The sequence below is a fragment of the Oculina patagonica genome, chromosome 10, assembly GCF_052425735.1.
Source record: "Oculina patagonica isolate OP01 chromosome 10, crgOcupat, whole genome shotgun sequence".
Lineage (NCBI taxonomy): Eukaryota > Metazoa > Cnidaria > Anthozoa > Scleractinia > Oculinidae > Oculina > Oculina patagonica.
In genome coordinates, this window is record NC_135767.1 from 21,668,807 (window position 1) to 21,695,933 (window position 27,127).

The 27,127-nt window shown below is 39.1% G+C and overlaps 1 protein-coding gene across 3 annotated transcripts in view; it reads left to right on the forward strand.

The window, feature by feature from the left end:
* LOC144628876 (uncharacterized) overlaps nucleotides 1-27,127 on the forward strand; it is a 41,786-nt gene that overhangs the window by 6,768 nt on the left and 7,891 nt on the right. For 2 of the 3 annotated variants that reach the window (XM_078486986.1, XM_078486988.1), the window contains 23 exons: nucleotides 2,315-2,455; nucleotides 2,862-2,993; nucleotides 3,732-3,863; nucleotides 6,400-6,743; nucleotides 8,005-8,146; nucleotides 9,871-9,996; nucleotides 10,635-10,745; nucleotides 12,091-12,425; nucleotides 12,953-13,091; nucleotides 13,921-14,034; nucleotides 14,791-14,913; nucleotides 16,150-16,272; nucleotides 17,745-17,867; nucleotides 19,405-19,530; nucleotides 19,966-20,088; nucleotides 20,567-20,689; nucleotides 21,403-21,525; nucleotides 22,201-22,371; nucleotides 22,684-22,793; nucleotides 23,731-23,789; nucleotides 24,893-25,032; nucleotides 25,423-25,716; nucleotides 26,475-26,777. In XM_078486986.1, coding sequence (XP_078343112.1) covers nucleotides 2,315-2,455; nucleotides 2,862-2,993; nucleotides 3,732-3,863; nucleotides 6,400-6,743; nucleotides 8,005-8,146; nucleotides 9,871-9,996; nucleotides 10,635-10,745; nucleotides 12,091-12,425; nucleotides 12,953-13,091; nucleotides 13,921-14,034; nucleotides 14,791-14,913; nucleotides 16,150-16,272; nucleotides 17,745-17,867; nucleotides 19,405-19,530; nucleotides 19,966-20,088; nucleotides 20,567-20,689; nucleotides 21,403-21,525; nucleotides 22,201-22,371; nucleotides 22,684-22,793; nucleotides 23,731-23,789; nucleotides 24,893-25,032; nucleotides 25,423-25,716; nucleotides 26,475-26,777 — 3,657 coding nt within the window. The remainder of the gene's footprint in view (nucleotides 1-2,314; nucleotides 2,456-2,861; nucleotides 2,994-3,731; nucleotides 3,864-6,399; nucleotides 6,744-8,004; nucleotides 8,147-9,870; nucleotides 9,997-10,634; nucleotides 10,746-12,090; nucleotides 12,426-12,952; nucleotides 13,092-13,920; nucleotides 14,035-14,790; nucleotides 14,914-16,149; nucleotides 16,273-17,744; nucleotides 17,868-19,404; nucleotides 19,531-19,965; nucleotides 20,089-20,566; nucleotides 20,690-21,402; nucleotides 21,526-22,200; nucleotides 22,372-22,683; nucleotides 22,794-23,730; nucleotides 23,790-24,892; nucleotides 25,033-25,422; nucleotides 25,717-26,474; nucleotides 26,778-27,127) is intronic. The other variant, XM_078486987.1, reaches the window with a different exon arrangement.

Here is a 27,127-nt window from a genome sequence, read left to right on the forward strand (position 1 = left end):
AAGTGCAGTTGCTAACCAATCGTATATGACAACCTTGATATTTGTGCCATGTATAGGGAAAAGCGGCTGAAGCAACTCAGTATTGCAATACTCAATACAATGTGCATTTATTTTGACATTTCTACGGAGGGATTTAATTCCAAGCGTAAAGCAGAGTACATTGCTGTTTTAAGTGAGCTTGCCCTCGCTTGTGACTGTTGTAAGTGAATGTGAAACTGACTTGTCCCCAGGCCTCTGTGTGTAAGGCGAGAAAAATCTTTTATTGAACGAAGCATGAAACATTTCCAGTACTAAAAAAGGTTGTGCTTCTGATGTTAATGAAAGTAAGAATAATCAGTTACTGCCTTCAAAAGACAAGACAAAAAAATGCGTGTTTGAAATTACAAGAGGACAAACATGCTTCCTTGATTTCAGGATATCTATCATGTTAAATGGAAAAAAATGCATTTACGGAGGTATTTTTCCTACAGTTTGTTAGGTATCTATTTGCCCAAGATGCGAATTAATTTATTGAAGGCAAAGATAACACAATCGTGTCAGGTGGAAAGAAAAAAGGAAAACTACACTAAAGATGATTATCATTATAAATATTATCCTGTGTCGCACCTTTTCAAAATAAAGAACTGAGGACAAGAAAAGTGACCGAAAGCAAAGAGTTTTTTCATTGTTAAAGCAAAATTTCCACTATAACTTGCTTTATAGCCTTTAAATTTAGCGTTTCCTTTTTTTTGAGTCGTTTTTATTTACACATTGTACAAAACCCGTCCCCCACCTCGCCAGTCTTCAAGGGGTGCTTGGGTACCCTGTGTCTGTGGTTAATATGTAACTTGAGAACATTCGCCGACAGTTTATGAATTTGTAGAATGGACGCATTTACGTTACCACTTCTCGTCAAAATAGGCTCGATAAAGGTAGGAAAACGTGTAATTAATTTAGTTTACTATCTATTCTTCGATTTTTAGGGAAGATTTATCTCGGTGGTGATTTATAAACTGATATTTTCATTGCGTGCATTGTCGGACCTCGCCAAACCGCCAGATGTAATTTGCAGAATTTGTAACTCAAAATAAACGTGCTAAGAATGTTCATTTGAGGCTTATTTTTACTATAAAATATAAAAAATAATTTCGCTCGGTTATTTGGGAGACTAAAAATACTATTTGACGGGGAATAAGACCCGAAGTCGAACTTTCTAGATCAATCTGTGCGATAACAATCGCAACATGAAAGGTCAAAATGTCAAGTAATTAGCTCAAGTGTCAAGTTTTCAAGCCGCTCTCAATTTTTTCCGTTTTATTCTGCCTCGTCCCCAGTCGCTCGCGATCGTTGGGAGAAATGTTAGTTAATCATTGAGGAAAGCGAGGGCGAAGGGCTAGTTTTTGAATAAATTTGAAGATGAAGTGATACCTTTATTCAGAAAAATAGTTTTGACAGCCTTATCCATGTACCAGATTGGCTTTTTGGCTCACGAAGTTGACCTAAATTTAAGCGTGATGCAACATGGCCGAAGCGTATAATTTTAAAAATTTGATAAAAATTAAGATTTAAATTTTATTCGGATCTAAGAGTGTTAAATAACTGTTGAAAGATGATATTTTAATACTATGTACCAGCCTTTGCTGCAACGGATCATATTTTTTTATGCTCGCCTTCGAAAAAAGTGGTAATTTAGAGCCGAATTTGGCGCTTCGAGCGGCCAAATCCGAAGAGTCGTCTCGACGAAAAAAAAAAATCGAAACAATCTCAGAGATACATTTTTGAAACAAGTTAGTAAAAGCCTTTATCCTGTCAAAGTTTGAGAAAATCGATTTTATTTATCTTGCATATGTACAGGCGATCCTAAGAGCAGGACCCTCTTAAAATCTACTTCTGCGTTTACATAATACTTAAAAGGACTGTGTCACGGCTGAGTAAAGTTTATTTTATTGAGTTTTGCCGAAACTGACTCGCTAAGAAACTGACTTTTTGGAAAGAAAGTACTTCCCTGGATCTAAATGACAAAACCATGCATAGCTTCATTGCAACCAAATTTGTCTCCTGGGAATAATAATTTAAAGTTTCAAGCAAACGAGATTATCTTTGATCAATGTTAAGATTCTCTTTCAGCCCGAACAACATTTGAAAAACCCATATCGCAATCCATTTCAATCTTCGTCACTTTTGGCCATCCATACCTTCTTTTGTTTTTGCTGTGTTATTGAAATGTTCCTTCACTGTTTTAAGAAGTTATTGTTATATTTCACCGAATTTGATGGTCATTTCCCATGCTTAAATTTGGCTAAAATCTGTGACACAGTCCCTTTAATTTCAACAGTACCCCCATCAGGTGATCCATGTTCGTCTGATCCGTGCCAGAATGGTGGTACGTGTAACGGCGATAACTCTGGAGGCTTTACATGTAGTTGTCCTTCTGGGTACACTGGGGATAACTGCAGCACGAGCGCAAGCAGTCAAGGTAAGAGACCCTATACATTGTAAGAACTATGTTCCTTTGGTACATAGCAATTAAAGTAAAAGCACTGTTTGATGCTAAAGCGTTGCTGTAGATGTACTGACAAAGAATATTCCCCCGCGCAATAAATTGCTCATCATACAGCTGATCATAAGCGTACCGTTTCTAAAAATGTTGTTGAATAACAAACGGAAGTGTCACAAAAGTCGTATAATAAATTGATTTATTAATATTGAAAGATTTGAATCTCTTTCGAATTCGTGGCGAAAAAGGGATTGTGCGGAAGCTCTCTAATAATTGGGCAATTAAGGTGACAAAATAATTTAATTCTCCGTTTAATCGTCTAAATCGTTTGAAGAAAGCCTGTATCTACATGTGTGTTTACATGCATGATGCTTAATTTTAACAGCGCCCCCAGCTGATCCATGTTCGCCCAATCCGTGTCAGAATGGTGGTACATGTAACGAAGATAACTCTGGAGGCTTTACATGTAGTTGTCCTTCAGGGTACACTGGGGATAACTGTAGCACAAGCAACCAAGGTGAGAGTCTTAAAACATTTTAAAACCTGTGTGCGTTCGATACAGAAAATAGTAAAAAAATATTAAAGGAACTATGTCACGGGGATTGCGCAGATTATTGGTCTAGTAAAACTGTTCTGATATAAGTGGTAGGCAACTTTACCCATGAAAAACATTATCTTTGAACATTTAACTGAAGATATAACCTTTATTTGGGGATAGAAATCAAACTTCGAATATAAATATCGATTATTTTGAAGGCGCGTAGAAACAACTTGAAAACGTTGGTCAATTTTCGTTTTGTGTACAAGGCCGTCACATTCTCCCACCAACACGTTCTGCTCCGTGGCACCGCTTTGGCCGCATTCCAACTCTTCCGCCCCGCCTTGTTTCTCCCTTTCATTACAGTCCTTCTTTAAGTGATCTTTGGTTTTCCTCTCACCTTTCGACCTTCTGATGCCCACTTAAACGCTGAAAAACAGTCTTTCATACTCTCTTTCCTAAGTACCTGTCCTAACAAGTTCCACTTTATTTGTCGTACTTCGCAGCTTATGTGATTCATCTCTGCCATCAGTGCCATGTTATTAACTCTTTGTACACCCTCCTGGGGTGTCCAGTCAGGTAACTGTGTCCCATTACGACACTCAAGTAAGGTGTCGGGAGCGATCGACTACTTTGCCAAAACAACTCTCTTTAGCTGTTAAGATAATGACAAAATGGATTTGTTTTTTCTTTTTTTGTCGCATTTCTTGTTGAAAGCTTTAGATCCATGTTCGACTGATCCGTGTCAGAATGGTGGAACATGTAACGACGATAACTCTGGAGGCTTTACATGTAGTTGCCCTTCAGGGTACACTGGGGATACATGTAGCACGAGCGCAAGCAGTCAAGGTGAGAGACTTAGAACATTATTGAAGCAATGTAATTTTGACACAAAAAAATAGCACTGCTTGGAGCTAAAGCGGGAAGAGGGTTAAGATTTGTGCTGGGATTTGGATTTAAATATGGATTTGATCTATCGATCTGAAAATTACGGTGATTATAGAATAGTGCTTTATTAAACGATATTCTATTTAATAATCCTGCTCCCGTAAAGTACTAGCGTCTGATTGGATTGACGTCAGAACGATTAATCCCAAATTGTATCGCTAGTTGAACAATTTAAAAAAATTAATTGTATCGCTAAAATTCGAGGTTAGGAAGTCTTTAGGAACCTTTTTTAAAAAAAAGTAATTTTGGTAAAAAGGCGCTTCCCCCCCCCAAAGTTTTGCGCCAAAAAACGCGGATACACCACCATCACAACTCGTTCCCAGTCTGTTGTGGTTTCAGCTTTCTTTCTTTCTTGAGGAATCGTCAAAGATCGATCTAAAAACGATGTACTTTGAAGGCCCTAATCGACAAATTTACTCTCGAACAGAAATGAGGGAAAAAGTAAACAAGTAGACATTAAGATTTTACGATTTTCTTTTAAAAATAAAGCTCACTTTAATCGACTTTCAAAGCTCAATAAGCGACGCTACGCCTGAGGGACGCCTAGAACAATTTAAGTCGCATAAACACAAAAATTTTGCTGAATTCGGAAGCTTGTAGACCTTGTATTACGGTAGCATTATTATTTAAAGGATTTTTTCGAAACAGTAAGGGATTAATTGTATTTGTGACCAGATCGAACTATTTCTAATTTCCACTCGTGACATTTACTAAAAAGTCCGATCTGTTCACTCATACAATTAATGCCTAATTGTTTCTCGAAAGCACACGTTTTCCTATACTTATAAAGGCATAAGTCAATTGACCCCCCCCCCCCCCCCGACCTCCGAGACATAGCAGGGATTAAATACGTCCAAAGCGGGGATTTAACGCACATTTTAGTGAATGGATGGTAAGGTAAAACGGCGCGTTGACCTCCGGTGGGCGGTGGATTAAACAAATTGTCAATAGACCAGGGCCGTAGAACGGTGAGTTAACATCACGCGAACACCTGAAGCGGGGACGACAGCCGGGGATTTAACATGAAGGACTAATGTTTTCCGTACATATACGTTGAGAGGAAGCTGATTTAAGAGCGCCACTTCTCCCTTGATTAAGTCTTTTGTGACGCCTGGTGGGTGACACGAATAGAAATTCGTGTATTGAAACGTCTCTGTAGGTTTGTAATGTTTCCGCACGTCAGGAATAGACCCCTTTGTGGAATCTGTCACCCTGTACGCTATGTCCTAGAAAGTAGTTCCTGTTTCTAATATTGTAGCCGTGAACTTTATCGTAGGGTGAAAGCTGTTTGCCAGTAGAAAGTATTTTGTCTCTGCTTGTGTCCTACGTTGAAAATTGTCGTCAATAAATCGCTCCCAAAGGATGGGTTTATTGCTACTTTGTCTGAGTAATTCGTTTTCTATTTTGACCATGAAGAAGTTAACAGAAGCTACGGTCATTTTCAAGGCCATGGCTCTTCGATGGGTTTGAAGGTAATCTTTTCCGAGTTTTCTTGAAGGATCAGAGTGAGCATTTCTCTTCATAACATGGTAGGAACGGGAGGGTTTCCTTAATAGAAATTCTTCGTATGTTTTGCATACAGTTCTAAATAACCACTTTTTGTGGTATGTTAGTGTACTGGTGACTTCCATAAAGACAAGGAACTCTTTCTTAGCAGTTTATTCTTCTCAATAAATTTAATTTTTTTGTGGTTTTTTTTTTTTTGGGTGAATTGTGGTTGAAAAAATAATTTTGCTTTCCCTTTTGGTTTTTTTTTTTTTTTAAAATTTTTTTTTTAAAAAAAAAAAAATTAAAGAAAAAAAAAAAACAATCCCTAAAAAAAAAAAAAAAAAAAAAAAAAATAAAAAAATTTCTGAAAGTTGTTTTGAGTTGTTTCTTTCTTTGGTTCGGATGCCTCTGCTATGCAAGGCTTTTAACAGACGTCTTGGCCCCGCGGAGGGGTAATCAGCCGTCTTTTAACACTTGGTAAACGTTCATTCCTCAACCTCGTCCCGGTTGTAAATTCCTCGCTGACTCCCAGGGGCCGGGGGGCCGGGGGGCCGGGGACCGGGGTTTCAATTGACTGATGCATCATACTGACTGTGTCACGGATTCTAGCCAAATTTAGGCATTGGAAATGACCATCAAATTCGTTGAAATATACAAATAACCTCTTAAAAAGTGTAGGAACATTTCAATAACACACCAAATACAAAAGAAGGTACGGATGGCCAAAAGCGACGAAGATTGAAACGGATTGCGGTATTTTGGGGCTGAACAGTTTTCAAAGTTAATCTTGTTTGCTTGTAACTTGTAACTATGGTTTTGTCATTTAGATCGATAGAAGTAATTTCTTTGCAAACATAAAGTTTCATATTTGGCGAAACTGAATAAAATAAACTTAACTCAGCTGTGACACAGTCCCTTTAAATCGTACATTTTCATTTTCCGTTCCCAGTCCCTCCAGGTTGTCAAGGAGCTCTGGGCGTGGAAAGCGGCCAAATCCCTGACGGAAAAATGGCTGCAAAATCTTCTGAGAATGTTAACCTAACCGGCCCCAATCGGGGCAGGCTGAACTTACAACAAGAAGGATCCAAATCAGGGGGATGGGTTGCTGGAATCGTCAATACAAATCAATGGTTTGTTGTTCGTTTTGAGAATGATTTTACCATAGTAACAGCAGTGGCAACACAAGGGAGGCAAGATGAAGAGGAGTGGGTTACTAAATACCACTTACAGTACAGGACATTTCAGAATTTTGCTCATACCGATTACATTGAACCAGGACAAAACACGACCAAGGTAATTAATTAAAATACGATTAACATAATTAACTTCGCCTTCTCCTTCTTGATGTTTTCTCCTAAGCCTGGTTCTCATATAATCACCCCGATCCTTTCTATCGCCTCTGTCACTTCAAAACTTTTTCTTGCGATCGGGGCGATTATATGATAACATTACACAGACGATCGCTAACGCCTGCGGCGATTGGGGCGTTCACGTCCGCTTGGATCGCCCCTGTTCTATCCTTTTAGCTTCTCTTTCCCTTCTTCGCCGTAGAACTGCAATAACTGCATGAGAAGATAGGAGGCCACGAGTTTTGCTCTTTCATTGAAGGCTGCCATTGTGTCTAGGGCTAAAATGTTTTTTTTTTCGTATTTTTTCCCTCATACTAGGCGATCGGGACGATCATATGAGAACCCCTGATCGCTTCCAATCGCTTCGATCGCCTACGATCGTCTCAGTATTTGCAAACGATCAATGCGATAGAAACGATCGGGGCGATCTTATGAGAACCAACCTTTACTGTCGTCCTGCGTACGCTTTTTAATTCACCCTTAATCAATCTGCCCTATGCACATGTTTTTTTATACTCTCTGCGGCGAAGATCAACTTTATGTGTTTCCATATAAAAAGTAACTACGTCTCGATGTACCCACCATCTTGGATTTTACAATTTCCTAGAAAGTCAGAAAATAACGGAATTGAAATTTAAAATCAAGCCAGACAGTATGCTATTCGAATGTAAAATTAAACAAATCGTATAATTTTGTTTTAAAAGGTGAAAATAAAAAAAATGTCAAAAATGACGGATTTAGCCAAACCTGCTTGTAATTTTGACGTTGTTATGGTGATGCCAAAAATCGTGAACACGTAGCTGACCTAACAAAATTTCCACAAGGGATGAATGAACAGCTACTGAAAGTTCCAGCATTATAGAGAAAATCCCATATTTTAAAAACCCAGAGGGGGTGGCATCTACCCCACCTTCTCGTACGTCCTAGGGTTAGCGAAAGCGGTAGTCCTTTTTAAAAAAAAAATTCAATGTAAGCGCTTTGTCTCTTTTTAAAGGTGGGTAAGCCAAAAATACAACAATGTAACTAACGCCGTCTCAACTATAGTAAGCAGTCTTGATGTGACCGCAGCCATCGTGACATAATTTTCTTCAGTTACTTTTAAATCAACTTGACCGAGCCCTTTGAAGTTTTTAAGCTAATAAGTTGCATGAAAAAACCTAAATATAATTTTCTTGTCCTAACAATGTGCTATTTTACGGATTTAGGAATTTGTTGGAAATACAGACCAGAATTCTGTAGTACACCATGAACTAAGCCAACCAATCACCAGAACATATGTCATCAAATTCCTTCCACAAGAATGGCATAACGGCATAGCAATGAGAGTAGAAATTTATGGTTGTAAAGGTACTATAAGCTTATATTATCCATTGGACATCCATTAAAGAGCTTTAATTTTTGCATCCAACCTGCATAATAAGTATATTATTAATACACCTGGTTGAAGAATCGTTGACCAATGAAAGCATGAACCAGGTCTGATGCGACCCAAATGTTGACTGGGAAATCGCAAAAAAAAAATGACTGTTGTCGTAGAAAGAATAAATATGATAATAAGACAGGTTGCAAAAATCGTGCTCTTAAGGCTTTCAAAGAAAGAACAAATCTCATGATTATCAATAAAAGGAAAATGACTAAGCTTACCAAGGCTGTCTGCCCAGAATACCATTTGGTCATATCGGTCATAGTTTATGCTCTTCACATGGTCAAAGTTCTAAAAACAAACCTAAACAATGCAAAAATAATTCTACTTCATTTAATTACCAATTCAAATGCAACTAATGAAGAAATGTGCGGGCCCGTAGGCTGGGGAGGTTCGGGGGATTCGGACGAACCCCCCCCCCCCCCCCCCACTGACTGAAAATGTCCGGGCTGCGGAATGATACAGCATATTGTCCCCTTAAAAGATTTTATTGTATTTAAAGGAGATTTTAAAAAAAAAAAAAAGTTTTTTTCCCTTTTTTTGGGGGAAATTTTTTTTCTTTTTTCTTTTTTCTGGGGTTTCTTTTCATTATTGATACCCCTGTGCACCTTACCTTGACGCGAAAATAGGCTGTTGAGCTCACTTACACCCCGTAGACAACAAAAGCTGATACGTAACGGTGGTAATGGCGTAGCCAGCATATAGGCTAGTACTCTAGGGCATACAAATTTTTCAGCATCGTATTTTTTCAGTTCAGGCTGGAGCTTTTTTCATGATAAAATGAAAAGCAATATTTACTGGTAACGGATCACGTGTCTCTACCCTTTCGCGATGAGATCAAGGCTCATCGCGCAAGTGAAAACTCCGGACCAATGCAAACACGTACAATGACGTTAAAGACAAGCTCGTTTATAAAGGAATGAGTGAAAATAAGTGCAATCCTCTGTTGTGATATCTTATTCTTTTTGTGCCGCCAAAATACAAGTAAAATCACCATAAAGTAAAAAAGAAGGCCTTTTCAAGGGTCTTTATCTGAAAAAAAAAAATTCCCCACGGAAGCATACCCCCCTGCTGGATCCTCGAAAACGGCGGCCCTTACGGGCCAGTTAACCAGGCCTACAGCTCTTCAAAAAGCTGGCTTTGTAACGAGCCTGATAGCATTTCGTGTGCACTGGTTAAGTGAATAAAGAGAAGAAATTACTAAGAAAATGTTCAATCTACAACTGTTTGGTGCGCTTTAAGAGAAAATGAACCTACCCGGGCAAAAACCAGGCTACGGGCCTGATTTGAAAATCCATATGGGCACGCTGTGACCTCACAAATATAGGATGGTAAGGGTGTGATTATAACCAACGAGGCGCCTGGCGCCGAGTTGGCTATCTACCATCTCATATCCAACGCGCGCTCTTGGAATAATTGTTAAGTATACACAGGAGTATATTCACCTGGTTATGCACTCTTCAATATGTTCTGTAGTCCTTTCACTTCTTTCATTCTTTTTACAGTGGAATCTCGATACTGCAAAATATGTTAGCTGGAACGAGGTTTCGTTATATCGGAGTTCTTTTCGTTCGATAACCGAGGACTTCTCCATATAGAAGTTCTTTGAATCAAGGTTCCAGTGTACTTATCAATGACCTTTTTACAGATGCATGTATGTCCAGTCCGTGCCAGAATAGTGGTACCTGTACCAGTAACTACATTACAGGAGGTTTTACATGCAGTTGTCCTTCAGGATACACTGGTAATACCTGCGCCACAGGCCTTCCGCCAGGTAATGAGATTTTGAGAAAAATTTTATGCAGTCCATGAATGCCATTTGCTATGTCATTATAATCATCCTCATCATCATCATCATCATCATCATCATCATCATCATCATCATCATATTCATCATCTTCATCATCATCAACCCTCAGCGTGCGAGTAGGTCAATAAGACCGCCACGTTCTCCTAACAGTACTCTCTGTTCCGTGCCACTGTTTTGGTCACATCCCAGCTCTTGAACTTCCACCCCGCCTTGTTTCACTCTTTCTAGACAGTCCTTCTCCAGATGATCCTCGGTCTTCCTCTCGCCCTTCGACCTTCTGTTGTCCACCCAATGTTGTAAAACAGTCGTTCATACCCTCTCTCCTGAGTACTTGTTCTAACCAGTTCCACCTTCTTCGTCGTACCTCGCAGTTAATGTCATTGACCTCTTCCATCTGTGCCATGTACTTCACCCTGCACACACCCTCCTTGGGTGCTTGGGTGCGTAGTTTTGAACTTGAGCTTCATTACGAGCTTCAAATGCTCCAGAAAAGCCGACACGATCGCTAAAAACTATACTTTTTGCTGTGAAGATAATTACCAAATGGGTCTGGAAGCGGGTTTTTTCTTTAATTTTTACTTATTGGGTATTGAAACCTTTAGATCCATGTTCGCCTAATCCTTGTCAGAATGGTGGTACATGTAACAGTGACTCTGGAAGCTTCACGTGCAGTTGCCCACCACCGTACACAGGGGATGACTGTAGTACAAAAGGTATTAGGTAGCGTTATAAAGTTATACGTAATAAGAAATATATTGGGCACAACTCATAGGGTGTTTTTTTAGGATTACCACCATAGTTTCCATTGGAAACAACTCGTGCTATTGACGTCAGCAGTCAGTCGCACTTTTCAGTGATTCAACTTTCGCGAGAACGGGACTGTGACGTCAATAGCACGAGATGTTTCCAATGGAAACTAGCTCTGTCACCCCTGACAACAGCAGTGTTTTAAAGGTAAAAATTTGGGCGCGAAACTTCCCTCGTTGCATGCTTAACTAAAAATCGTAGAAAGGACATTTTCTAGCTGACATATTGTTATGTCGTTAAACTTGAAAGTTTATTTCGCCAAATAGCCTTGGAAATTAATATTAATGGCTTTGCACTACGTTTACAGTTAATTGTGATTATTTGGCCTTGGCGCTTAGTTGATAATGAACTGGATTAGGATGTGTTCCCTCTACACTCTAATCTAAAATTCATTTAGATTTCCATAATTCTACTTTTAACCAAACATATAAGTTTGTAGTATTAAGCCATTCTTTCCTGAGAAGTAAATGAGTTAGAGTCCATGGATAAGTAGTTGCGCACTAGTGAGCTGATGGCCTTAATAGGGTTGATCCGTGTGCATACGCACCGGCGTTACTATTTTATAAATATCTCGACACACCCTATCTGTACTGTAATATCATGTTACTGGTCGTTGCCATTTCAAATGTTACTACACTGAAGAGGACCGTTACGGTCGAAAGGCCTATGTAGTTTATTAAAATCGTAGCTGTATGGCGATACACAATTTGTTCTTTTTAGTATATTTAATTTAATACACTTCCACATTTAAAACACACTTTATCTCACACGCGTAATTAAAGGGACTGTGTCACCGCTGAGTCCATTGTATTTTCTACGTTTTGCCAAATGTTCACTATGAAAGTTAATGTTAGCTTAGAAGTTACTTCTATGGATCCAAATGGCAAAATTATAGCTTCATTACAACGATATAATTCCAATGTCCTCCAGGCGTTATAATTAAAAGTTACAAGCCAACGAGATTTTAAAAGTAGCCAAACAGCCTTTCAAAACTGAACTCATATCGCAGGTCATTTCATTCTTCTTCAACTTTTGTACATCCGTTCTTTCTTTTTGTACTTGCAATGTTATTGAAATGTTCCTTCACTGTTTAAAGCGGTTGTTTTTTGGTGACCCTTTTCTTATGTCTAAATTATGCTAAGACTCATGGCACAGTTTCTTTAATGCTCGAGTAAACAGACAAAAATAGTCACCTGCGACATGCACACTAATGTGTACAATATTTGCATCGATTTGAAAAAAAAACTGTAGGTTGTCAAGATGCTCTCGGGATGGAAAGTGGCGCAATTGAGAAGGGGCAACTTGTTGCATCCTCTCAGCGTGATAGTCTTGCTGGTCCCGAACACGCCAGACTAAACTTAAAAGCAGTCCAAGGACGAAGCAGAGGGGCTTGGATAGCAGCGGACTACGACTACCACGCGTGGTTCCAAGTTCATTTGATTAACCCGTACACTCTGATAACTGGTGTAGCAACACAAGGGAAAATAAACCGTGACTGGTGGGTGACAAAATATAGGCTGCTGTACTGGGGAGCTGGAGTGCATGTCCAGTGGTACAAGGAACAAGGACAATCCGGTCCGTTCAAGGTGACTCAATTTAGTTTTGTCATGTGATTTGCTTGGTATAAACCGAATGGGGGGTGGAGCAGGAGGTGCGGAGAGGGGGTAGGGTCAGGTACCATTTTATGACGAAATTTCTTTCGCGAGAATTGAGGCGAGCGTTTATATTTGGAAGTTCCTTGAAAACGAGAATAAAGGTCATTCATTAGACGTAAGTATTGCATTTGCCAATCCTTAACCCTTTTTTTGATTTTGGGGGGTGCTTGCCACTGTTCGAACTAGTCTTTGATTCCAAAATTAGAATCGGAAGCTCTTTCACCGAGATATTGTTGTAAAATTCACCTTTTAACTCGAAGATGATATATGCAACTTCATTACCAAGTGGTGGGCATGAACCAACTACAGAACTTCTATTGACTGAATATAGTTCTAAAATATATTGTCGTTAAAAGGTGTGGTTCATTTCGGTGAGCTGTTGCCTTAGATCGAGTCCAATACAAGCAATATAAGCCTTAAAAATCCTTACCAATGTTCTTGCTATCTTACCGATTTAGGAATTTGCTGGAAATACAGACCGGACTACTATTGTTTATCATGAGCTTAGCCCACCAATTAGGGCACAGTTCATCAGGTTCATGCATCTGGCTAGGGTAGGCAAAACAGCAATGAGGCTGGAGCTTTATGGCTGTCAAGGTACTATTTTAATATTTATCTCGATTTAGCATCGTGACAGCAAATAACCTTGTTTGTGTTTGAGATTTTTAAAGTGACGCTGCAGATGTATTAACTATATTCAGAATAGGAAGAGAATAGGTGAGAGGAATGTCATCCCCGCCCCCCCCCCCCCCCCCCACCTACTTTGTAATTGCTAACTAGTAGGCATCTTCCAGACAAGATTGCACTTTTCGTCTGTTCTTGATTTACGGCGTCCCCCAATTAGCAGTGCTTAATCCACAAATGTCATTTGAAGTGTTCCGTTGCTTGTTTGAATATTTACTCTTTAAAGGTTTATGAACAGTTTAACTGTAAATCTTAACTTTCAGTAAGCGAGTAGGTTTAAACTAAAGCTAGAGTAAACCTGAGATAAAGACCTCAACTTTGATTTTAAACTTTTCCAGGACTTTAAAGAACTATCTATAGATCTATTAAAAATATACCCAAAGAGGTGCTAAAACTAGTCGGCATACTTGGAACTCTAAAATGCTTCACATCCCGCGGTACAATCCCGCCCAGGGAAAAATTATCCTTCTTTTTCAGAACTGGTAACTTTGGAACTTATTAGATCCTTCTCTAAAGTTGAAATTATTTATTTTTATTTTTGTTAATATACTTCAATTAACATGTATTTTGTAACCTTTATTCTGCAAAGCCTTTTGGGACGAATAAAGTATGTTTGTATGCATGTATGCATGTATGCATCTATTCTTAATATGGTGAAATTGTTGCCAGAAGTACTTGCAGTTAGCAATAGAGATTGTCGTCCCGTCACTTGTAACTTTCTCATCATTTGGAACTTCTTCAGATGCATGTCTGTCCAATCCATGTTTAAATGGTGGTACCTGTATCAGTAACTACACCTCAGGAACTTTTACATGCAATTGTCCTTCAGAATACTTTGGTGAAACCTGCGCCTTAGGTAAGATACAAAAACGTATTTTAACTTGGGTCGGTAAGCATACAGATAGGAGCGGCAAATCGAAATACAATCTTGAGAATACAAGGCTACATACCTTACAAATGACTATTCTAGCTTTTCAACAGTGGAATAAGCAGCGATGTTAACGACTCTCGATCCCCGGCCGTTTGAACACAGTAGTCATCTACAACCTAAAGATAAAAGTTTTAGCAATCTAGTGTAGTCCAATTTCAGTTCAATCCATTTCAGTCTTTACGGTCGCAAGAGCCAAATGGCTCATCCACGTTAGCGAACTCCGGTGTCCGTGCCAAGAAAAGACTTAAGGTGCTATCACACCTAGGAACATGTTGGGGAGACATGTCTCGACACGTCCACGGCACAGCAACACGTCGCATTGTGCCACAATGGGACAATGTTGGACACCAGGGGAGAATAAGACCCCTCTGGGCGAGTCTCTTGCAAGGTCAATAGCAATTTGTTGGTCCATTTATACTACTGATTTGGACATTTCTGGATTTGGCCATTTCATGTTGTTTTTTTTTTCGCAGAGAACGGCCAAGAAATGTATCATGAAGATTTAAAACACACGTGTAGAATAATTCAGTTCTGCTGCTTAAACACTTTTTTTGGTGACGTTCTCCTTTACGTTGCCGTTATAGTTTCCTTAAGCTTTCTATTAATCACCTTGTTGCGACAACAAGTTTCATCTTGCAAGCTTACAGAGCATTGAGCTGTTTTCAATTTGTTTTTCAACAGTCAATCAGTGTTTGCACGTTCCATGTCTTAATGGTGGTTCATGCTCGACCCTCAACGACTGGCCGCATTTTGAGTGCACTTGTCCTTCTGGATACATTGGATTTAACTGTGGAACTCAGCTAGGTAATACACTTCACTTCAATATGCTGGGATTTAAAGAATCCGCACTGAGCTCTTTGCAGCTTACGGTCACATAGTACAAATTCTGCCATGCTGGAGGGTAATCTACGCTCTAGGGCACTCAAAACAAAGGAAATTGAAGAGGAAAGTGTTTTGGATGTCCCCGCGCGTAGCTTGCCCTTCAGTATGGTGGTATTTTGTACCATGTGATCGTTAGCTTAACCCTATTCAGGACCGGGGGGAGCTTTTGAGGTCCGCGGTGACTTTGAACTCTTATAACATTTTTTTTAAGATTCAACCAAACGTTGCCAAAATTTCTGAGTTTTCCTAAACTTTATCTGGCAATAATTTGGTAGGGTTGGATGATGTGTCAGGAACTTGACATCGCCATGGCAACGGCATTTTGACAGGCATGTTTTCCCAAATTTGTTATTTTGCGTGTTTCTGTTAATAAAAATGAGCTTTAACGGAATTATTTTTACATTTTTAGGTTTTTTTTGGGGGGGGGGGGGTGGTTTTCTGGCATTTTGGAAAAATTTTGAAATCCAAGATGGCGGATCCAAGATGGCGGCTGTTTTGACATAATAATGTAATTGTCACGTGATGTGACGTCACCATCCCACGTGACGTGTACTAAAAGAAAGATGTTCGGACATACAAGACATAAGTTTCATTGTGATTGCTTCAATATTCTGGAAGTTACATAGGGGGGCTTCCGAAGGCCCCCCCCCCCCCGGGTCTGAGAAGGTCAAAAAAAGCCCGGTCTGAATAGGGTTAGAAGGGCCGCTTATAAGATAAGGATTTAAGACAAAGATTATTTTAAAAAAGCTACATATATATCTTAAACAAAGATATATAGTTGTAGCCGTACTAACAAATGAATTCGAAAGCTTCTCAGGCCTATCGATGTGTTAATAGGCCTGATTAAGTCTACAAATAGATACTCGATGTTGGAGCGCAAATTGGAAACTCGAAACTCAACCTCATTCAATTTCGAACAATAGACGATGATCTGAAAAAAAGACAACTATTACCTCATACATGGGACTTCCAAAGATAAGCTTTTAAATCTATTTAACAGACAACAGGTCCAGAGACTAAAATTTAAATAAGGTTAAAAATACCTTGTGGCACACTAGATCAGTCACGTTTTCTATTGACAAATCTGAAAATGAATGACAAGTCGCAAGCTAGGTCACATAACATTTAAAAATATTTTTTCTTTTGATTCATCAACAGCTGACCCTTGTTTGCTCAACGCTTGCCTGAATGGTGGTTCCTGCTCTGCAGAAAGTGGCTGGCCGTATTTTGAATGCAGTTGTCCTTTTGGATACATTGGTTTCAACTGTGGCACCCAACTAGGTAACGTAGTTCTTTTTTTACTCCGTTTTTCTTATGGGATAAGAAAAGTAGCACCGAGAGATATGAATAGGGAAATAGAGGAAACTGTTCTCACGATCAGAAAGTAGCACTTACAAGATATTGCTAACTCCGAGTACCTCAAAATGGCGTTTCTATGAATGAGCTTTCTTTAGAACATTTTAGAAGAGGAACTGAGAATAGCGTTTTGCAATGATTAGAAAAGGGGCTCGTAATGGGGGTGAAGAGGCAGATGATGTTTTAAGAGAAGTTTTACGTTCAGATAATGACCTTCCGCGTAATTGCGGGTAACATCCACAGGATCACAGTTCACGGCAAAATGAGCTTTGGTAAAAGTTCATGACCAATCGTTAAGGTTAATCTCAACTCACTGAACACGCTTAAGGACAAAAATATTAAACAAAATGACGTAGTCTTTATGAATATATATTATTATATGAATATATATTGCGTTATAACATTGTCAAATTGTTGTGGATTCACGAGCCGTAGGCAAGTGAATCCACAACAGTTTGGATCACAGGCGTCCCAAACCCACGATTCGAGAAATCGATCGACTAAAGGATTTATGTAAGCGTATGAATGATTTATGCGAGCGTATGAATGATTTATGTAAACATATGAGTGATTTATTTCAGCGCATTGAGTGGGACGCGATTGCTTGAAGTGCGCGGTGTTGTGTTACAATTTAGGCCGTTGGAGATTTGAGCGCTCTATAAGACTTTGTATGGAGTTTAAAATAACGCGGAATAAAAGCGCTCGACAAAATAAAATTTTACCTTCTTTTCAATAACTATAAAGAAAATGTACTCACCTTTCTTGATTTCTGTTGTCCTTTTGGGCTATTTCATCGTTTTTGGGTGGTTTTGAGGTTTTTGTCGTAGCCTTCATAAGACGAAGTCAAGGCTGGACAGGGCCATTTCGAAGGAGCCGTGCCGCGAGGCCATTTTCTCGCCAAAATGCGAATCCGCGGCCTCATTTTCCCCTCCGACGTAAAGAAGGAAAGTTTATTTTTATCCTTGTCTGGTCGGCTTGGAAAAAACTTCATCCTTTCCGCTCCAAATCGAACGATTTATGCATTACTACTGGAGCTTTCAGTTTTCCTGAGCACCTTGTTCCTGTCTTTTCGACTACGGCACAGTTGGAAATCAAACATTGCGACCGCTCCAGTGTGACAACTCTTTCCCCACGACCCCACGGTAGAATTTCGACGCCCATTGTAATGTAAGACCAACCACGTGAAAATTTTGACTGTGCACCCGTCCGGTCAGTCGCAGTTGTCACGCTGGAGCGGTCGCAATGTTTGATTTCCAACTGTGCCGTAGTCTAAAAGACGGGAACAAGGTGCGCAGGAAAGCTGATAAAATTAGCCAATCAGCGCGAGAGAAATCACTCTGTTATTGTAAAATTTTTGATTAAAACTGGTAGTGGGCAAGCATCCTGTCTCTCAACAGGTGATCCCTGTGTAGGCAGTCCTTGTTTGAATGGTGGCAACTGTACAGCGGACGAGAATTCGTTAGGTTTTACATGCAGTTGCACAGAAGGATACACAACTTACAACTGTGGCACTCAGCAAGGTGAAAATAACTCAAAGAAAATAATGTCTAGAAAATAACATCTTGAGTCAAAACACACCGTACATTAAGGGGGGGGGGGGGTTAAAAGCCGTGCTTTTCATCAGTTGAACGTAAATCAGAAAAAAAAACAGTTGTGTTTACTAATTTGCACTTGGTTAACTCATTAAAATACGACTTTTAACGCCGACCTTATATTAGCTTATATTATAGATATTGAAACTATTATTGTTTCCTATTGTTCAATTAACTAAGATGTAATTTTTCGCCGATTTCATTTCATCTTACACTTATAACATTGCATAGGAAACATGTTTAGGTTTTTGTTTGTATAAGTAATCACATTATTTCGAGTGCAATTTGGGATAAATAAGCACTCGTAAATTTTTCAAAGGCTAACAAAATTGCACGAGCCCGTAGGGCTGGTGCAATTTGTAGTCTTTGAAAAATTTACGAGTGCTTATTTATCCCAAATTGCACGAGAAAAATCATGTAATTTTTACTTATTAATAATATTCATGAAAAAATTGCGAGAAAATAACATGCGCAAATCTAATAGAAAAACAATTTATTCAAACTCGGCAAATATCATCACGCGTTCATTCAAAACAAGGTGTGGAAGCCCAAACACCGTAAGGTTTCTCAATGTTTTAAAAGTTTTTTTGCCAAAAAATCTGGCTAAACAGTCCAACGAATTGTTTGAATAAAAGTTTCTGGGTTTTACCTCTTCCAGAGATTTTCTTCTGCTTCAAATACGTTCAAATATGTTCTCTAAGTACAGTGTCTTTCAAGCGATGTAGTCATTACCTTGAGGCTATCCGTTCCATAATCTTCGAAAATGTGTTTGTTTTTTAATTCGGCAAATTCGGCGTAAATAAATTCGCTCAAGCAAAGCGTGAAACTTAGTCGGCTTGTAGTTTCGATTTCGTCGGCAATTTCCTTCTTGAGAAACCAGTTATTCCAAAACGAGAATAAAAAGCCAGTGCTTTTTAGTGCTATGGTATTTAGAGCTGTCTTCTGGTCCTCTACTGTGCTCAAAATGCCAGCCATTTTTTTACTCGCATCTCGAAGCAGATCCAAACTGCGCGCCATTCAGATCGCGTGGAAGCGTTTGATTGGCCGTCTGCGGGTGCCTTTGTTTATTAACCAATCAGAACGCTCTGTTTATTTCTCTTTTTTTGCACCTAATTTTTCTGCACTATATTAACTCATTTCTGCATCAAATTTACTAAAAACTGCATTTCTCTTAGCCAATCAGATTTGAGACATTTTTTTCATGTATTTTATGAGTGGACATATGTTAACCATATTAAGACTGTATAGAAAGGGTGCATGATTACGGTAGGTGAATGCAGAAGGCGAGTGAAAGGGGGACTGCTCATCTTCTATGCATTTCGTTGTAAATTTTTTCTTGCAAGAAATATTAATTTGAAATATTGGTTGATATTTTAGTGGTAGGTTAATTGATATGTTGCAATTGTTTTGAAGATACTGTATCACGTAGGTGTGTCTAACACCTGAGTCTGTGATTTTTCGTTAGCTGATCCGTGTTCGCCCATTAATCCTTGCCTTAATGGAGGTACATGCTCAGCAGACAGTGACTGGCCATTCTTTACATGTAGTTGTCCGCCCGGATATATTTGGTATAATTGTGGATTTCAACAAGGTGAGACACATGGTCAAAACATAACCCTTAACTGATTCGGAATGAACTTTTATTGTGTAAACTTTATAGCTTTCAAGTCTATAAAAGTCTATAAACAAAAAACAATTAAAATCGCTTGGGTCAACGCTCTGGAGCACAAAAGACAGACTTCTCGCAGTCTATTTTCATCATCATCATCGTCATCAACATCATCATCAACCTAGGATATTTTTGTTTGATTTAGCATTCAGTTGATAACATCGTTATTCAAATTACGTTCATAGCATCAACAGAGCTGTAAATTCTTCAGCCTTTAACCAGCACAGTTTCTAATTTTTTGCAATTTTATTATGGTGTTTTCTAAACGCTGCCACTTAAATCTGCGTTTGAGTTTAGTTACCTAGTTTTTAAGACCTCTTTTAAAACTATTTTTTTCTTTTTCATTTTTTTTTTCAGCTGACCCATGTTCACCCGATCCTTGCCTGAATGGTGGCGTCTGTACAGCGGACAGTAATCCGCTTGGTTTTAAATGCAGTTGCCCTTCAGGATACATTGGCCTAAACTGTGCCATTCAGCAAGGTGATATACAATTTTCTCAAACCTTGCGTCACCTTCTCCGCAACTCAAAACAAATCCTCAGTTACAAAGTTTGTTGCTTTTTAACACTTATCTTATCATCAAGATACAAAAATCGCTTTTTAGTTTTCGAACAAAAATGTTACAGCATTAAACGTGGTGGTTTATGGTCCGCACACTGGACTCCAAAATAATAAAGTGGTCCGGGTTCTAACCCTGGCTGGGGTCATTTTGTTGTGCTATTGGGCAAGACACTTTACTCTCACAGTTCCTCTCTCCACCCCGGTGGACTAGCATCCCATCCAAGGGGGGAGTAGAAATTCTCCTAGTCGCTTTATGTTACCAAATCCGGGATAAGCCTTGGCTTGATGGGCCACTAGGCTTGAACGCTGTCTTTAACAGTTCTGGGACAAGGTCTCTTTTGGACAAAGGCTTGTAAAACTAATGTTCAAACTTAATCAGGGTTTCGATTTCTTAACAGGTGATCCGTGTTTAGACGAACCTTGCAAGAATGGCGGGAAATGTGCCGTGACTGATAACTTGGTTGGATTTGAATGCAATTGTACCTCTGAATATATTGGTTTTGATTGTGGCACTCTGAAAGGTAATATGGATATCCTCAAAGATAAAATTAAAAAAATAAATAAATAAATAAAAGTGCGCTAAAAGCAAACAAATCGTACATTTTTAAAGTTTTGGACGACAAAACCAAAATCAGTGTTGTCAATAGTAGTTTTCTGACTGCTCTTGAAGATGGTATAGAAAATAAAAAAATGAGGATTCGAACCTTGTGAGCACCGTCACAGTTAACTTCATGCGTTTTGTTTTCTTCTGGAGCTGAATATTATCGCAATAAAACAGATGTTCGTTTTAAGCACCATCAGAAAATTTTGGACATTATTCGTTATTAGAAAACAACAATTTTATCACCACCGCCGAAAAAGGACAATATTGGATGTATTTAAAAATACATTCAATCAAATCAACCGTTTTAAAATCCCTTACAACAAAGCGCTTTCAAAACAGTTAATCCAATTGGCTAGATTTAAATTTCCTTGTTAAAATGTAGCCAATGGAATCTTGTATCCCCAAAGCAACTTCTTTCTCGTGCACAGGCTCAGCTGGCTCAGTATCCATGTTACCACGGCCTGCTTGAATCGCTTTACATTCTGACGCTATCCGTTCATTTGTCATCAATTTTGTCATAGGCTTCCAGATCGCACACCAGATTTGTTGCAAGTTTTGCTAGAGTAAGTTGTCTCTCTTTGTTAAAATTTTGTTCTTAGAAGCACTGATTTCTATCGTATTTCTCAACAGAGGATCCGTGTTCCCCCAATCCTTGTGAAAATAACGGTAGCTGTACAATAGCGACCAACACGCAAGGGTTTACATGCAACTGTTCTACAGAATACACTGGTGATACTTGTGAAAATAAAAAAGGTAAGTCAAATTTTTCACCCCGGGGGGGGGGGGGGGGGGACTCGCATGTGAAAGTGACGGGGATGCTCGTCGTCTCGCTTAGGGGTGTAAATTTCGGATTTTTGGTCTCGCTTAGGGTGTTCCGGGCAAAACGCCCAAAACGCCAGTATTTTTAGCCATAATGGTCTCGTTTAGGGTTACACACGAAGAAATATACAAATATAAACTCCATTCTTAGTTTTTTGGTATCTTTTGGGGGTCAAGAAAAGCTTGAGCCACACCCAGATTGGTCTCTTTTAGGGGTTCTTTTCAAAATTTCTGACGAGCATTCCCGTCCGTTTCATGTGGGAGTCCCCCCCCCCGGGTTTTTCACCTCCTATTGGAAGCTTTAGGTTTTATAGTCAATTAATGTGGTCGTTCTGGGAAACGCCTTTCGTTGCCTTGCTGGCATTACATGTCAAAGTACTACGATATCAAAAACATATTCAAATGCAGCTAATTGGGTTAACATGGTAGAAATGTATGTGCCTGATTTTACTAACATTGGAACGAGAGAACAACTAAGAAGATACCAGATATTCAAAATGCCTTCTCGACTCCTCCTTATCCACTTTCTATTTCTTTATGTCTCCTCTTTATTCTTCTTTTTTTTTGTTACTTATTGTTTTTATATTCTACTATGTTTCTTAATTTCAGTTCATGGCAACTGGAGTAGCTGGTCTCCATGGCCTAACTGTAACAAGCCGTGTAATGGTGGAGTCAAAATAAGAAAGCGGCTGTGTGATAACCCTGAACCAGCTTTTGGCGGGAAAAACTGCACCGGTCCGGCGAATGAAACTGAGCCCTGTAATTTGAACAGTTGCCCACGTAAATAAACCTTCTTATCGTTTTATTTTGCACAGTCGCTACCATAAGTGTAAAAGTTCAAATGACAATCTCGATCTCATTTTGCAAAAAGAAAATAGGAAACGGGAAACAATTTGTAACGCATGAAAGTACTGCTTAATAGCAAATTATTATAACCTTATTGTACAGCATAACACCCATCTTGCGTAGGCCTGTCCATCAACCTTCCCCAACCACCCCCCCCCCCCCCCACCATACTACCACCACAACCAAATAATTTTATACCAAAAAAAAACATATCACTCTAAAACAGATAATTTGATTCATTTTCAGCTGAAGAGATAAATTACAAGGTCAAGCTGACAAATGACGTCTGGAATGATAATCTAGCCAACCCAGCAAGTCAACCTTATATTGAGCTTCAGGAAAAAATCAAGCAAGATGTAAATATTGGTTTAGCTGTTTTCACTGCTTATTTTAGCCATCTTGATCTATTTTCCACTTTTAGCTCACTTCACCTCGGATCACTGCACGATGCTGCACTTACTGCACTACACTGCATTTTACGGTACGTTTCTGTATTGACTGCAATGAGCAGGTACATAGCCGGAACCACACTGTTATTTACCACACAGAATTGCATTGTACCGCACTTAATCACTGCACTGAACTACATTGGGCTACACTGAAAAGCTAGCCGGGGTGACATGGGCTGGGCTAAAATGCCTGAACCTCACTGTATTTGCACTGTGGTGTAGTGCACTTCAGTGTGCTACACCAGAATATAAATAGGAAACGTCTGTATCAAATGTAACTATTAAATAGATTTAGCAAGCCTAAAAGCGTAGCTCCACGGCTATTTACTTTGCCCTTTATCCAAAGCTGAATCTACTGACCATAGACAGAAAAAAATACGACTTGAGCCCGTGATCTAATGAAAAACCATTAACTTGTCAGGTCAACTTCAAGAAAACACGCGAGCTCGATGAGTTCCACACTCGAGCCTGCTATATGGTCATGTGATACTGGTCAGCGGATACCTCGTTTTGACAGCTGTTAATTGGTCTAATATTAAAGATGTTAGCTGACGTTAACCTGTTTCTGAAGTATGGCCGCCATGTTTGGGCGACGTACGTACGTCGTAGAGCTCACGCGCCCGCGAACTGTGCCGCTAGCCATGATAACCATGTAAAATCAAATGCATGGTTCTCCTATTTCTGTAGATTTTGTATTGCTATGGGACTCCGCTTTGGGGCCCTTCGGGCTCCTGGGAGCTCCGCTTTAAACTAATTAGTCTTAACTTCAAGCGATGTTTCAATCAGGAACATTTTTATAAATCACGGAAAAGTACTAGAAACGATGGTTTATTTCCAATTGTAGGTGAAGGGTTTCTACACCAAAAGAGATTTCAATGTTGTGGTAAAGGTCTTGGGATTCAGGTAAATCCGTTTTAATAACTATTAAAATAAATAACTACTCTATAATGTACAATAATAAATAACATTTCGTCGAATAACATTTTTACACTGATGAAAGTTATTTTAGTCCTTCCAAAAATTAAGTTAGAGCTTTGCTAAATCAGAGTAAACTTAACATTCACTCTTTCATTCATTCATTCATTCATTCATTCATTCATTCATTCATTCATTCGTTCAGTTCTTTTGGAAGGTAAGAAGGTCAGGAAGTAAGTAATGTTTCTTACTCCCAAAACTGGCTGCACTTGGTCTTCTCTGCAAAAATCGATGTACATGAAAGGAGAATTTAAAACATGAGGGAAATTTAAAAAGGAACGGAATAGTTAAATCATAAGGGAATTTAAAATGAAACGTAGAAGTTAAAACAAGAGGGAATTCAAAATAAAATAGAATAGTTAAAACATCGCGAAACTCAAAATGAAACGGAATAAGTAGTTAAAACATGAGGGAACTCAAAATGAAACGGAGAAGTGAAAACATGAGAGAACTCAAACTTCAACGGTGAAGTGAAAACATGAGGGCACTCAGAACTAAACAGAAAAGTAAAAACATGAGGGAACTGAAAAACAAATGGAGAAGTTACAACTTGAGGGAACTCAAAATTCAACGGAGAAGTGAATACATTAGAGAACTCAAAATTAAATGGAGAAGTGAAAACATTAGGGAACTTAAAACCAAACGAAAAAGTGAAACAGGAGGGAACTCAAAATCAAACGGAGAAGTGAAACATGAGAGAAATCAAATTCAAACATAGGCATTAAAAGATGAGGGAAATTCAAAATCAAACGGAGAAGTTAAAAGATGATCTAAATTCAAAATCAAACAGAGAAGTTAAAAGATGAGGGAACTCAAAATCAAACGGAGAAGTGAAAACATGAGGGACGTTAAAATCCAACTGAAAAGTAAAAAATGGGGGAACTTAATTTCAAACCGAGAAGTGAAAACAAGAGGGAACCCAAAATTAACAGCTGTTTCTTCCTTTTTGGCAGAACCTTTTAAGATATTTACACGTATTATAAACATCCGCAAGGATCTAATTATTCTCTGAATCTCGTTCCTGTTTGTAGGGAAGGAAGCGTCATTTCCAGTTTCAATGTCACCTATCCTTCAGTAGATTCGTTACAAATTGTCTCCCTTCAAGAAGAACTGGCTGGTGGCACATTAGTTAATACACCAGCTAAATTACTCAACATTACAACTACTAACGGTATGTGAGTAAAGATTTTATGTCAAGACGATGAAAACACTTATTACAGTATCGTAAATGGTTTGAACCCAGGAGTATCAGTAGGTCTTATAGTGTGACCGTCCGGGTGTGAGTAGTTCTGAGAAGAACTGTTGTTGGTGACTGACGTTCAGTTCGACAACCTGAGTGGAAGTCATCTTCAGTTCATCTCAGAGCTACTCTTACCCGGACGATCACACTATACGACCTACTTAGTACAGTGTTAAGGTTAAGCTCACCCTATTTAGATTTGCATTTTAGAAGACATGTGTAATCAAATTTAGTTATATAACTGAGGAAAAGGGACACGTCGATTGTGACGAAAGCTCGTAAAAATAGACCTAATGTGCTTTTGCATTGGTTTCTTCCCAGTACCAAACGAAGCTCCAGTTATTCTGGAAGCAGAGAGCACCACTTCAACGTCTATTGATCTTAAGTGGTCGGAAGTTAATGATTCCATGCCAATTCTTGGTTATGTAATAATTTACAAGGAAATCAACAAAATTTTCCAAGCAGACATCATGAAATCAGTGGAGCCATTACCTCGTGAAGCGGTGTTAGAAGATTTGAAAAAGTTTACAAATTACACCATACGTGTGTACGCCTTTACTGCTAACGGAAATGGAGTACCGAGCGAGGCAGCCTCTTTAAGAACCCAGGAAGACGGTAGGTTTATTACTCGTAGCTCCAGTATGGGAGAGAACATTAAAATGTAACTGCACGACCTAAACTGTCAAGATGGTTCATAATTAAACCAGCCAATCAATCTAATTTCTTTATTGCCAGTCAGGTTTTTCAGCTGTTTGACCTGTTACAGTTTTTATAGGTTTTGTTCAACCATATGGTCAGGTGATAAGCATTTTATAAACCAAGCTTGCTCCGGACCATACGCGGGGAATATCGTTCTTAGGTCGTTTCTGTTCGGACTTCACCGAGCTTGATCCGTGCAGTCAAGATCCCCGACTGAAACTCTTCCAGGGCGATCCCCTTCTTTGTTAAATAAATATCTAGATCGATTAGAAAGAGGTAACTTAACGTTACAGTTACCTTAGTTAACAACGCAACAAACAAGGCCAAGAACAGTAGATTACTTAGTTTGTAACAATCCTGAAATATTCAGGATTTGCTTTGGCTTTGCTTAACTATTATCTGCATGTTATTGGTCAAGACAAAAATTGCACCATTAACAAAACCAGTCATAGGAAAATTTAAAACTAATCACGCTTTGTTTAAGTGTGTTTTCTAACGTTCGAAATCGTTTTGGCTTGCTGTGTTGATTACGTTAGTTGTGATTGTCATCGGGACTGCCTCGTTTTGGTTTCTTTTCAAAATAACGTTTTCTGTTACTGCTTTATATTATCTACTTCATAAGTTTAATTTATTGCTCAGTAAGTATTGAAATATGAGTTCTCTGTCGCCATCAGTGCCCAGTCAACCGCCACCAAACAGCGTTATTAAATCTACAAGCACCAGTACAATCGACGTTTCATGGGAGCCAATCAGCCAAGCTTTCGTGCATGGGATACTATTGGGATACGAGGTAAGGTACGCAAAGGATGACGGGTCGTCGCCGTTGACTTGGGAAACAGTGACACTTGATGCAAACACGCTTGGAGTGGTTTTAAGTGATCTGGAATATTTTACGCGGTACAAGGTGGTGGTTTGTGCTAGGACTTCCAAAGGATGTGGCGAGGAATATTCCGACATCGCTTACACATACGGTGATGGTGAGTAGAATGTTATAGAAGGAAATTACTGGGAGAGCCCTCTGTTGTATAAGCTGCTGTGTTTAACCCTAACCCCAGCCGTTTGTTGGCCAAAATTGTGAAACCAACCATTTGCCACCAATCTCGGCACGATGATAGAATTTTGCCGTTGCAATCGAATACCGTTTAAGTTTCCCAAATTCATCGTGATTTTCTCACGTTAACAGCAATTCGAATTGCAACCCTTACCTTAGCCGTTTTTTATTGCCAAAATTTCAAAATCAACCGTTTGCCACAAAACTCGGCACGATGATAGAGGTTTTACATTGCAATCGAATGCTGTGCAAATTTTTCAAATTCATCGAGATCTT